The sequence below is a fragment of the Macaca thibetana genome, chromosome 2, assembly GCF_024542745.1.
Source record: "Macaca thibetana thibetana isolate TM-01 chromosome 2, ASM2454274v1, whole genome shotgun sequence".
NCBI classification, from domain to species: domain Eukaryota; kingdom Metazoa; phylum Chordata; class Mammalia; order Primates; family Cercopithecidae; genus Macaca; species Macaca thibetana.
Genome location: NC_065579.1, coordinates 62,949,163 through 62,961,689, shown reverse-complemented (window position 1 = coordinate 62,961,689; position 12,527 = coordinate 62,949,163). Strand labels below are relative to the sequence as shown.

General features: G+C 35.9%; 1 protein-coding gene across 10 annotated transcripts in view; it reads left to right on the top strand.

The window, feature by feature from the left end:
- Positions 1 to 12,527, top strand: part of IFT80 (intraflagellar transport 80) — a 133,819-nt gene that overhangs the window by 82,561 nt on the left and 38,731 nt on the right. For all 10 annotated transcript variants that reach the window (XR_007723393.1, XR_007723394.1, XM_050779905.1 and 7 more), the window contains 3 exons: positions 940 to 1,058; positions 4,745 to 4,819; positions 7,658 to 7,821. Coding sequence is in view for 8 of the 10 variants with exons in the window: in XM_050779905.1 (XP_050635862.1) it covers positions 940 to 1,058; positions 4,745 to 4,819; positions 7,658 to 7,821 (358 nt within the window). In the remaining 2 variants the exon portion in view is untranslated. The remainder of the gene's footprint in view (positions 1 to 939; positions 1,059 to 4,744; positions 4,820 to 7,657; positions 7,822 to 12,527) is intronic.

The following is a 12,527-nucleotide window of genomic DNA, read 5'->3' as shown; positions in this document are numbered from 1 at the left end:
ATTTACCTTCCTGTTTTTCTTTCCATACCCTTTCATTGTTCATTAATATTATAATTGTCACATTATATTTAGAAAAATGGTAACATTTTGAGGAGAACTTAAAGCAGTATTAATTTGTAAGTATAATTACGTTTTTTTCCTCTATTTTTCACCTCTTACTGTGCTGCCATACCCATTCTGGTATTGGGCAGAGATTAGGTAAATTTAATTTGCTCAACATTTTTTTTAATTTCTTGCACTTTGTTCGTCAACTTCAAGATTTTTGTTCAATACTGCCAAATATTAAAATCCTTGCAAAATAGTCTGTTACAAACTTTTATGATAAATCTGACTGTCATAAGCAAATCTCTCTCTGTTAGTTGCTGCTTGGCTTTTTTAGACACTGTCTCTGTGTTTTTGCATATGAAAATACCTTTCCCCATTCCTTGCAGCTTGGCTTCTTCACCATGCAATTGGTTTGTTTACCAGTACCTCCTACCCCACTTTTGATTTTTAAAGCAATTATGTCTCTTCTTTTAGAATGTATATTTTTAAGTAAAATCTAACCCCAAAAAGAGATATTCTTACCATTTTGGGCAGAAATCACATAGAATCTTTCCAACTTCAATATGCCACCCTCCTTTGACTATATCTCAGTGTTGGAATATTTTTTATATCACTCCATTGCTACATCATTAAGTTTGGCTTGCAAGTTAGAAATCTCTGTGGTCTTTTTCTACTTATTTCTAAGAGATTTTCTGTATCTCTACTTTGTTGGTTGGTTTTTTTAATATTAGGTATACTACCTTATGCCTAGTTTCTATTAAATTCTTTTTTATATGATTAGATAATCAGTAGTGCATTGAATTTTTTTGTGTTTCAAAATTTTGCTAACTTATGTAAATAAAATTTGAATATGTTTTAATGATGTTTGTTGGCATTTTTTTTTTCCTTGTTTAGGTTCGTAATGTTCTTAATGATGCAGTGGATTTACTGGAATTCCGTGATAGAGTCATTAAAGCATCTTTGAACTACGCACACTTAGTTGTTTCAACGTCTCTTCAATGTTACGTGTTCTCGTAAGCATCTTGCATTTCTTAAAAATTCAGAGTTTTGTCTATGCTGAGGAGTTTATTTTCAGGATTTCACATCAGCGTGGTTTGGTTTAAGCTTAACTTTCTCGAAACCTCAGCTATCCTGAACTACCTCAAACCAGGAAGTGAGAGAAAGTGAACATAGAGCAGTGAAAATAGATCTAATAAGGTTTGTACATCAACAGTTAATAGTCAGGCGAGGTGCAATGGCTCATGCTTGTAACCCCAGTACTTTTGGAGACCAAAGCAGGAGGATTGCTTGAGTCCAGGAGCTTGAGACTAGCATAAGCAGCACAGTGAGACCCCATCTCTACAAAAATTTTTTGAATTAGCTGGGCATGGTGGTGCGCACCGTGGTCCTAGCTTCTCAGGAGGCTGGGACTGGAGGATTGCTTGAGCCAAGGAGGTCTAGGGTGCAGTGAGCTGTGACCCTACCACTGCACTCCAGCCTGGACAACAGAGTGAGACCCTGTCTCAAATAATAAATAATGGCTTTATTTAACAGTTGGCTTACAAAATTCTTGAAAACTTAGTAACTAGTACAAGCTGGCTCTAGCATGCTACCAGTTGATTCCTCAACTATCCAAAAAACTCATGTAACCACTATGATGCTTTCAAGAGTTAGAAATAGTTAAGGATTTTTTAAAAATTTTGTCCTTATTATTTGTAACATTACGTAGTTATAGTTTAGTCACTGAATATACAATTGAGATGGAGACTATATGTGTCTCATTCACCACTATATGTCTAGCACCTAGCACAGTGCCCAATGTGTTGTGAGTACTTAATAAATACTTTTGAATTAATAAATGAATTAAAATATGTAAAGTATAGCATCATCTTGGTATCCTAAAGTCTAATAGTACACAACACAAAGGTATTTAATTAACAACTGCTACAACTATATATTTTAAAATTCCCACTCACTATATATAAACCTGCTACTAATCAGAATCTGCAATTTGGGACAAATAGCCAAATCTGAAGTAATGAAATAGAAGAAACAGAGGTGAGTGGATAAAGAAATAAGCAATTTAATTTTATGTGAGTTTTTTTTTTTTTTTTTTTTTTTTCTTACATGAGAGCAAAAGAGGAACAGTAAGAATTTGGGAAAATTCAAAAAAGATACCAAGTTAAGCAGCTGAGATGTGGGGAAGGGATTATAGAATGTGAGAAAACCATACAATCACTTTAATGCAGATAGGTGTTTGAATAATTAATTTTCATGGGGCAGGGGAGAACAGAGATCTCTTCAGTTTAGTGTTTATTTGTTTGTTTGAGGGAAGATAAGGCTCTTAATTTCCCCATAATAACTTCCCCATTATTCTACTAGTTATAGTGGCAAGGACATAATGTTTGAATCTGTAGGATTAGTATCATTAGGTGTTACATGTATTAGAGAAGTTGCCTTTAAAAATACCCAAAGTTTAGCAGCTATTATTTTTTTTTTGGTCATTCTACTTTTCCCTTACAAGTTTTTTGTTTTTTGTTTTTTTTTTCTGAGAGGGGTCTCTCTCTGTGGCCCAGGCTGGAGTGCAGTGGCACGATCTCGGCTCACCGCAAGCTCCGCCTCCCGGGTTCACGCCATTCTCCTGCCTCAGCCTCCCGAGTAGCTGGGACTACAGGCGCCAGCCACCACGCCCGGCTAATTTTTTTTGTATTTTTAGTAGAGACGGGGTTTCACCGTGTTAGCTAGGATGGTCTCGATCTCCTGACCTCGTGATCCGCCCACCTCGGCCTCCCAAAGTGCTGGGATTACAGGCGTGAGCCACCGCGCCCGGCCTCCCTTACAAGTTAATGTGCGGCAAATTTAAGATTGCTTTTCTTCTTTTCTGTTTGAACCTTGCCTCCCCTCTTTGATTGTCAAGACATTTATTAAGGTACAAAATATTAATACCAGGATGCAGCAGTGGTTATGAAATGCCAGGATGCAGTAGTGGGAATGAATCACCACGAAAACATATTTCATAAAGTTTTAAAAGCCTACTAGCATTTTAGATAATAATGACTGTCATTTATTGAGCAACTGTTATACTGTCTTTCATGTTTATTATTATTCTGATTTGAAAGCTGAAGCTAAAGGACATAGAGAATGATTAGATAACTTGCCTTACATCAGATTATTGACTTTGTTACTAAAGGAAAGTGGGGATTTGAATCCAAGTTCTTAATAACTGTTGGCTCTTTTTTAGTAATAAAAATATAATTATAAAAACAGACATGCAAGTAGTTTACTAGTTTATATGAAAAGAAGTTCCAGAAAAAGAAAACAATATATAAGCATTCTATATTAAATTTTCATTTGATTTTTCAGATAATTATATTAATATTCTTGTTCTATTCAGCATTTATAGCTTAGGGAGTCTATATTTCCATGGCATTTATGTATCTCTCAGTTGTCAGGAATCTCAGATATTTTCTTAGGGGGCATTAAAAAAACCCTCACATAATCACTATTTTTCTTATCAACTTTCTTGACAAAGAATGAAGGTTAATTAATAAAGTATTTTGTGATTTTTTTCTAAAGTGCAAAAGCATATATCTTTATCATATCTATGAACCACAGACTAATTAATAATCAGTAATTAATAATCACTAATTATTAGCAGTTCTTTATTTGTTATTTTGCCTTGTCCATGTATTTACTTACTGAAATTATTATCAGAATCTTTACATTAGTCAAGATTAGTTGCCTACCTGTTTGCTTACTCACTGCTTCCTTCCCCTTCCCTCCTCCATCTTCTGGATTTGAACATGAGATTTAATCTGATTTAGAGAATCGGCTTTATGAAAGTTACTGAAATTCAGAATATATAGAAATAATAAAACTTATTTTAAACTGTGGAACAACTTTTATTATTTAAGGATGAGTTTTTCTGTTTGTAAATGTTCTCTTTACCCACCCAAATCTTTGATTGATGTTACCCTATAAAAACAAAATGATTTGCTTGTTCATTTATTAATCAATTTATTCAATAAGCATGTTCATGGCTTACATTTATATAGTATTTTAGAGTTTACAGAATGCTTCACAGAAATATTTTCATTTCAACCCAACAATAACATTGGGAGGTCTGCAGGAAAAATAATCATGTTCATCATATTACTGTTATTAGTTTCTGTTTGCCTGGTACCTGCTTTATAACAGGTAGTTTGCCAGACACTATGTAAGTCATCATTATCCCCATTTTACAAATAAGGAAACTAATGCTTAGCAGGTTAAGCTTAAGATCAAGTGGCTGACAGGTGGTGAAGCCATATTTCTAATCCAGATATGTCTAACAAAAAGCTATCATCTCTTCATTATGCCATGCTGCTGCTGGTTTTTTTAATGAGAATCATTAGATGACTTGCCCAAACTCACAGAGCCGATAAATGGCAGAACTCAAACTTAGAATTCCCCAATTCACATGTTGTAATACCTCCAGTAAACATTTATTGGATTCCCATTATGTGCTAATTGCTGGAGATACAGAGTCTCTGCTTTTTAGTTGGGGACACAGACACATCAAGGAATAATTTCAGAACAATGCACCAAATGCTGTAATAGAAGTATGTATATAATTACTATGAAACTGAAGTCACTTTATTTAAAATGAATACCTATCTACTTATTTAAAAGTATTTGCTGTTTTAAATGTTAATACATATCCATTTTACTTGTCTTTTAGCACGAAGAACTGGAACACACCAATTATATTTGATCTCAAAGAAGGAACTGTTAGTTTAATTCTGCAGGCAGAAAGGTAATTTATTATGTTTAACTGTTGGATCTGGGGTTAAAATAAATAGCATTAAAGCACTCTTTAATAAAAACATCCAATTAAAAGAATGATATACTAATCATTTAGAACAAATCTGTTTCTATTATACATTTTAGAATAAAAAGAAAAGAATAAAGTTTTTTAAATCAGTGATTCTGAAACATTTTAGTCTCTGAATTTCTTAACATTCTTAGAAAATTACTGAGGGTTATATGTGGGTTAAATATATCAGTATTTACAGTATTAGAAATTGAAACAAATTTTAAAGCTATTTATTTTAAATGATGAGAATAAACTCATTACAAGTAAATATCCGAGTGATGACGTGAGAGAATGGGAGCAACCTAGGTAGATAACTAGTAAAGAATTTTTACCTCATGGCCCCCCTATTTTCTGTTCTGCTTTGTTTTAAATATTGGTTGAAACTCTTTGGTTTCATGGGCCTACTGGGCTGTGACCTGAAGTTTGAAAACTAGTTTTCTCTACTAAGACATTCAGTGTATACAGGACTAAGAAATGCCAGGCAATTAACTGGAGTAAATTAGGAATAGCTATTAGTCAAGAACCTACGCTTTTCCATGAAAACTGTCAATTAGTCTCTTGCATACAGCAATAGCCTACTGAATCAGAGGAGGACTTAGCTACAACCCAATAAAGCTTGTTAAAAATTTTGAAAATATAATCGACAGTTACCTAAAATATCTACCCATAAAACATTTGCCCCAAAACCATGCGCTTTATTCCTCATCCCTTTACTCATCATGTAGGCAGCTCTTAATAGTGTTTATTATCAGCTTTTCTAGCCCACAGCTTTTTATAAATAGAAAACCAGAAGAAGAATGGTACTGGTGGACTGCTAGAGGCTGGCACAATGACAGGAAGAAAAGTGGTTGCCTGGCAAGGGAACATGGAGAAAACTAAAAGCACAGAACTGTGTAGCTGAGTAGTATAAGGATTCTGCACACCAACAGATTCTTATGAGTATCAAAGTTATCAGTTAAATAGTGAAAAATGTGATCACCGTATTGATGACCTTGAGTGACCAATGAAGTGTTATATCAAATTTTATGTTACCTATTTAATGAAATTGAAATATATGAATTGTTTAGTTATACCATAAATTTTTTAAGTCATTTTTGTCATTTAAAAGGTAAAATGTCAGCTATCTAAAAAACATATATCTGAAATGCTTTTTACTCTAACAGTTCCAAATAAATTCATTTATACATTATTTATAAATGTATTTATTGAGTATACTCTTAATAAAGACATATATTAATGGCATAAATAGCCAAAAAATTTAGTCACTGCCTATCATTGGTCTTATTTATGCAATTAGAGATGTTTGCCCCTTGAAACAGGGTGTTTACTCACAAGTAGGTTAAAAGCTATAGTGTCTTATTTGGAAACAAAAATACTTTTAGTACGGAGACAAAAGAATATATACTAATGTATGTCACTTTGTCAAGTTTAGCAAGTATTGTTTTCATAAACCAATATGTATGACCATACACCAGTGTGTAAGGGCCCAACCCTTCAATTAAATAAACTGCCTACCAATCCTCAAGTATTAATTAAAGTGTATATAGTTGGTGTTCATTAGATACTAATTTTTCATTGGTTTTGGTGTTTATTTCCTTTTTGTTTCCATAGCAAAAAAAGAACAATTAGCAATTCCTAAATCAAGAACCAATTCTGAATCAAGGATATTTAAAACATTAAACATAAGATTTTGAAAAGTAATAATGTCTTCAGCATTAAGGAAACAGGCACACCCATATAGCCATAGTATGTGTGTAAATCAATACAACTTTTCAAAGGGCAGTATAACAATATATATTTAAACATTTTAAATGTATGCTCTTTAATCCAGTAATTGCATTTCTAGAAGCTGAACTAAGGAAATAAGTAGGGCAGACATATGGAGGTGTATATACACTGTAGACATTCTTTAAAACAGTGAATAATTTGAAACAAATGTGTATCGGGGAATGAGTGAGTTAGTAAAGCAATATACTATTGCCATAGTTATCTCTATGGAGGTAGGATCTCAAGAGGTCTTTTGTTTTCTCTGTATTGCTTGAATTATTTTGTACAATATTCATAAATTTTCAAAGGAAAAATATAACAGCCATAAAATATTTATGTTTCGAGTTAATAAAAAAGTAACAACAGAGAGCCCTATGCCTTAAATATGGTTGTCAATATAGCAGATGAATCTGACCCTGTGGCAAAAAAATATGAGTTTTTAGATATGAATACATACTGATAGTCACCATATGATTTTAAAGTCACAACTACCTTATTTTAATAAATGCTTGCCCTAATGTTAATTTTTTTAGTCATTTTCACTACTTTAGACTTTAACCACTATTTAATCTTTAATTATTTTTAGCATAATCTTTAGTTATAAAATATGTATTAAGACTGTTTCATGAAACAAATAGCACCTGGCATTAACATGACTATATTGTAAACTCTAAGATTTTTTGATTGTCTTTGTATAGAATCTTCTTTAGGAAAGGAAATGAATTGTGGGTATAATGTAAAAGAAGTCAAAATTTTAGTGTATAGGGTGATGATTATGGACCTTTTCATTTTTCTTCTTCTACTTCATAATAAAACAAAAACCGAGAAAACAAACCAAAACAACCAATGCTGGTTTTCAGTGTTTGAAATGTTTTATTCCTTATATATCTACACATTTATATTAATTGTAAGATTTAGATTTTTTTCCCAAGGATAAACTATTCTGTAATATAAAAACGAAAATATAATATATTCCTATTTGAGAATCTATTTCTATTCTTTATTTTTTAGACATTTTCTTCTTGTAGATGGTAGTAGTATCTATTTATATTCATATGAAGGGCGCTTTATTTCATCTCCAAAATTTCCTGGAATGAGAACAGATATTCTGAATGCACAGACTGTATCTTTGAGTAATGATACCATAGCAATAAGAGACAAAGCTGATGAAAAAAGTAAGTACATTTTTATAATTTTTCCTGTCAAATATGAAAATTTGTTAAAACTATAAAATTTGTTAACACTATAAAATTTTCATAAATTAACTTACATTTTCTACCAATACATCAACTTTATAGAAAAAGAATTATGGGCTTTCTAATTTGTTTTCAAAACATGAGTTAATTAAACAGCTAAAGTTGTCATACTATATCCAGTTAATGGGACAAATAGATATTGTCACAACATCAAAGATCAGTAATAAGGAAAAAAATCTTTATCGTAGCTGCGTAGCTGTTGGTAGAGAGTTTGAATTTAATGTTGTGGTCCTAAAAACATATATTAATGTTTAAGTTTTTGATCTTTTTAAATATTCCCTTTTTCTTCATTTGGTAACATAGTAAATATTGCACTTCATTGAACTATTTAATTTGTTTATATTTTTAAATTCATATTTTAAGTTAATTGAAAGAAAGGTATGAATAAGTTAAATTTTCTGTTTAAAAATCTAGGCCACATTAGTATTCATAAATAAATATAAGTATGTGATTGCACTCAGTTTCCAGGTCCCTTCTCAAGAGGTTGCTGGTGGGGTGGAGGGCTGAAAAGTGCTTAACTCTCTGAACATGAGATTGGTCTTTCTGGTGACCAGCCGCTATCCTGAAGCTATCTAGGGGCTCACCAGAGTCACCTTATTAGGATAACAAAGACACCTCTATCACTCAGAAAATCCCAAGCATTTTTGAAGCTACCTGCCAGGAGCCCAGGACAAAGACCAGACAAATTATTTATTCAACTACAGATCACCCCCTGGTCTATGACCATGGATCCCTTACGGCAAAAGGATCATTCCTGTCAATAGGTCCAGCATGAGTATGCCTAATGTTTGGAGGAATCAATATTGGGTAGAGATAGGAGGCTTTTAATTCCATTCCCAGTACATTCGATCATCACTATCAGTATTTATACTCTTACCAACAATTCCAGTGTTATATCATATTGTAAAATAGGAGTCAGAAGACACTAGCACATTACTAGAGTTCTACTAGTCATTAATAATTAGTCCAGTCTGGGCCAGGCACAGTGACTCACACCTGTAATCCCAGCACTTTGGGAGGCCGAGGTGGGCGGATCACGAGGTCAGGATATGGAGACCGTCCTGGATAACATGGTGAAACTCTGTCTCTACTAGAATACAAAAAATTAGGTGGGCGTGGTGGCGGGTGCCTGTAGTCCCAGCTACTCAGGAGGCTGAGGCTAGAGAACGGCGTGAACCTGGGAGGCGGAGCTTGCAGTGAGCCGAGATCACGCCACTGCACTCCAGCCTGGGTGACAGAGTGAGACTCTGTCTCAAAAAAACAAACAAACAAAAAAACCCAAAAAACAAAAAACAAAATAATTAGTCCAGTCCATCATCATGTTTTGTGACCAAGTTGTCTTCAAGTTTAGACCTCTGAGGTTTGCAGGATTCCATTCAAGTTTGTCAAGTTCCAAGTAGGAGAGGTCTCAGCAATATATGGCTTCATCTTCTCATGTATCAGCTATAATTAAGCTAAGAAACAATATCATTCTTTTGCTCTGAGCCTCTTTTGAAGCATTAATGTAGTATTTTACTTATTGCATAACCCATTTATTCATTTCTTTACTCTCAGCTATTATTTCTCCTATCCATTTGTACAGAGCAAACAGGCTGTTTCCTCTACCAGCCAATAAAGCTGCATTCACTATTAAACCCCCAATCTCCAGATGTAGTGAAGGCACAACCCATCCTATCAGGTCCTTAGGAATTTTGACATTAAGGCTTAAAAGTATAGTTATAGTTTCTTTCTTGGGGACCATCCCTGCTTCTGGCATTTGTAGTGGTAGCCCTGGTCTTGGGACCATGGTGTCAAGTAGGAGAAGGTGATATAAGGAAGAAAGAAAAAAGTGTTTTGCCATACCAGCATCCTCCTTTCCCCTCCCCCTCTCCCTGAGATCCATCAAAAAAACAAAAGGAGGCCAAGGTGGGCAGATCACAAGGTCAGGAGCTCGACCAACTTGACCAACATGGTGAAACCCTGTCTCTACTAAAAATACAAAAATTAGCCGGCCATGGTGGTACGCACCTGTAATCCCAGCTACTCAGGAGGCTGAAGCAGGAGAATCGCTTGAACTTGGGAGGCGGAGGTTGCAGTGAGCCGAGGTTGTAGTGAGCCAAGATCGCACCACTGCACTCCAGTCTGGGTGACAGAGCGAGACTCCGTCTCAAAACAAAACAAAACAAAAAAACAGAGGAATCTATCTAGTGCAGGAATCTATCTCTTTGCTTCTCTCTTGCTGAATCCATACTCATGCAGGCATGCAAGCCAGTTCTTCATGCTTTCCCCTGTTTTAGAAAACCGCTGTTTTAACTTACCATTCTGATTCTTTACCAAACCATTACTCTGGGGAAGATATCTCTCTGCCCATTGTTGGACATTATGGATTGTAAAGTATGTTCCTTGGTCTGATGAAATGTGACTAGGTAGTCCAAATCAATGCATTATCTTCTCTGCTGGTTCTTTTATAATTCCCTCAGTATTTGCCAGGCTACCACTGGTTAAGCAAAGCCCAGTGCAGAGTCAGCATTTACTCATCTCAGGACCCTTTTGTAGCCCTCCAGGGCTACTGGCATGAGTCCAGGTTTCCAGCTATATACAGGGCCATCCTCCTGGGGAATCTGCCCTATAGCCATCTGCAGTCTGTCATGGGCAGACAGAAAGTTCTTGCTGGTATTTTGTGCCTCAGAGGATTTGAGAGGAACATTTCTAGATTTAGTTCATCTCTGCATTGCTGCAGCCCCCAGTGTTCACTTGCTTCATATACCCAAGGGGGCCACCTCAAGCAGGCATCCTGAGGTATTTGCTCGTCAATTCCAATCACCTTTTGAACCTAGAAGGGGAAGTCTCCTGATAAGCAGTGATACGCCATACCTTAATGCACCCATCAAGTTCCCATAGTAAGTTCCTTGAAGGCTGTACCCTATATGGGCATTCCTATAACAGGCCAGTTTTCCATTGTCCTTCTTGCCTGACCATGTGACCATGGCCTGCAAGTTAATAAAAACTCAGATATCGAGGCAAACAGCATGCAGTGCGGCCCACCACACCTTCTTCTGTCAGGGGGTGGCCTTACAAATAAAACGTTGTATGTTCACAATAGAACTGCTATTCATAAACCAAGCAACTATCTGTTAGTTAATTGAGAGCTGTTTATAGGCCACTGTCCGAGTGTCAACAGAATTTGGCAGCTCCTCAAGTGGTTCCAAAGTCAGTCAGAGCAGGTAGACTCATGAATACACTGTAACTTTTTGTATTTCCCAGTAATGTGTTCCTACTCAATACATTTCCATTTTATTATGAAACTCTTCTGGGCATTGCCTTTCCTAGTAGAATCTGTCTCCAGTGTCACCCAAGATATTATGGGTACATTAGATTTCAAGATTATTTTCTATTCTTCGGTTATAGGGTCAGTTTCAATTAATGTCAGATAGCAAGCTAGTAATTGCCCCCAGATGGGAATTCTCTAGTCCAGAATCCCAGTAATTTTCACTGAGAGGTGTTCATAGGCTTTCTCCTGTAAGTTCCAATCTGTATTCTACCCAGGGTTATTGTATAGAGAATTCGTCCATACTAGTTCATATACTGATTGATATTCAAGGCCTGTTGAACTTGAGTAATCTTATTGATTCCCATTTTGCATTCCCAATTAATATTGCTTAAAGGGTGGATTTACATGCCTTCTGTTTCACGTTACTTGATAGAGGAAACGCTCTCCAGTCAGATGTAATATCAGTCCCCATAATACATTCTGGCAAATGAGACACAACTACTTAACATAAAGCTCGTTTGGGGCCAGGTGTGGTGGCTCACATCTGTAATCCCAGCACTTTGGGAAGCCAAGGCAGGCGGATCACCTGAGGTCAGGAATTCAAGACCAGCCTGGCCAACATGGCGAAACCCCGTCTTTACTAAAAATACAAAAAATTAGCCGGTGTCCCAGCTATTCGGGAGGGTGGGGCAGGAGAATCGCTTGAACCCAGGAGGCAGACTTTACAGTGAGCTGAGATCGCACCACTGCACTCCAGCCTGGTCAACAAGAGCAAAAACTCCGTCTAAAAAAAAAAAAAAAAACTTGTTTAAATATACAAATTTTCATCCAAAACTTTCACCTTAATGCCATTAGCTCTTGCATTTCTATATCCTCTCAATCTAGTTGTGATTCCCATTAGGACTTTGTTTTCTTTTTTTTTTTTTCCTTTTTTTGAGACACAGTCTCACTCTGTTGCCCAGGCTGGAGTTCAGTGGCGTGATGTCGGCTCACTGCAACCTCCTCCTCCCAGATTCAAATGATTCTCCTGCTTCAGCCTCCTGAATAGCTAGTATTACAGGCATGCGCCACCACTCCCAGCTAATTTTTTGTAGTTTTAGGAGAGGTGGGGTTTTACCATGTTGGCCAGGCTGGTCTCAAACTCCTAACCTCAAGTGATCTGCCCACCTCAGCATCCCAAAATGCTGGGATTACAGGTGTGAGCCTGGCCCCATTAGGACTTTCAGTAGTAGGTGGGTGAAGTGTTCCGGTCAGGCATAGTATCTATTCCCATGAAACATTCAGGTAAAGGAGACACAGCCTCTTCACATAAAGTCTGTTTAAACTCTCAAGTTTTCATTCAAACTTTCACCTTTCTTCTACCAACGCTTGCACT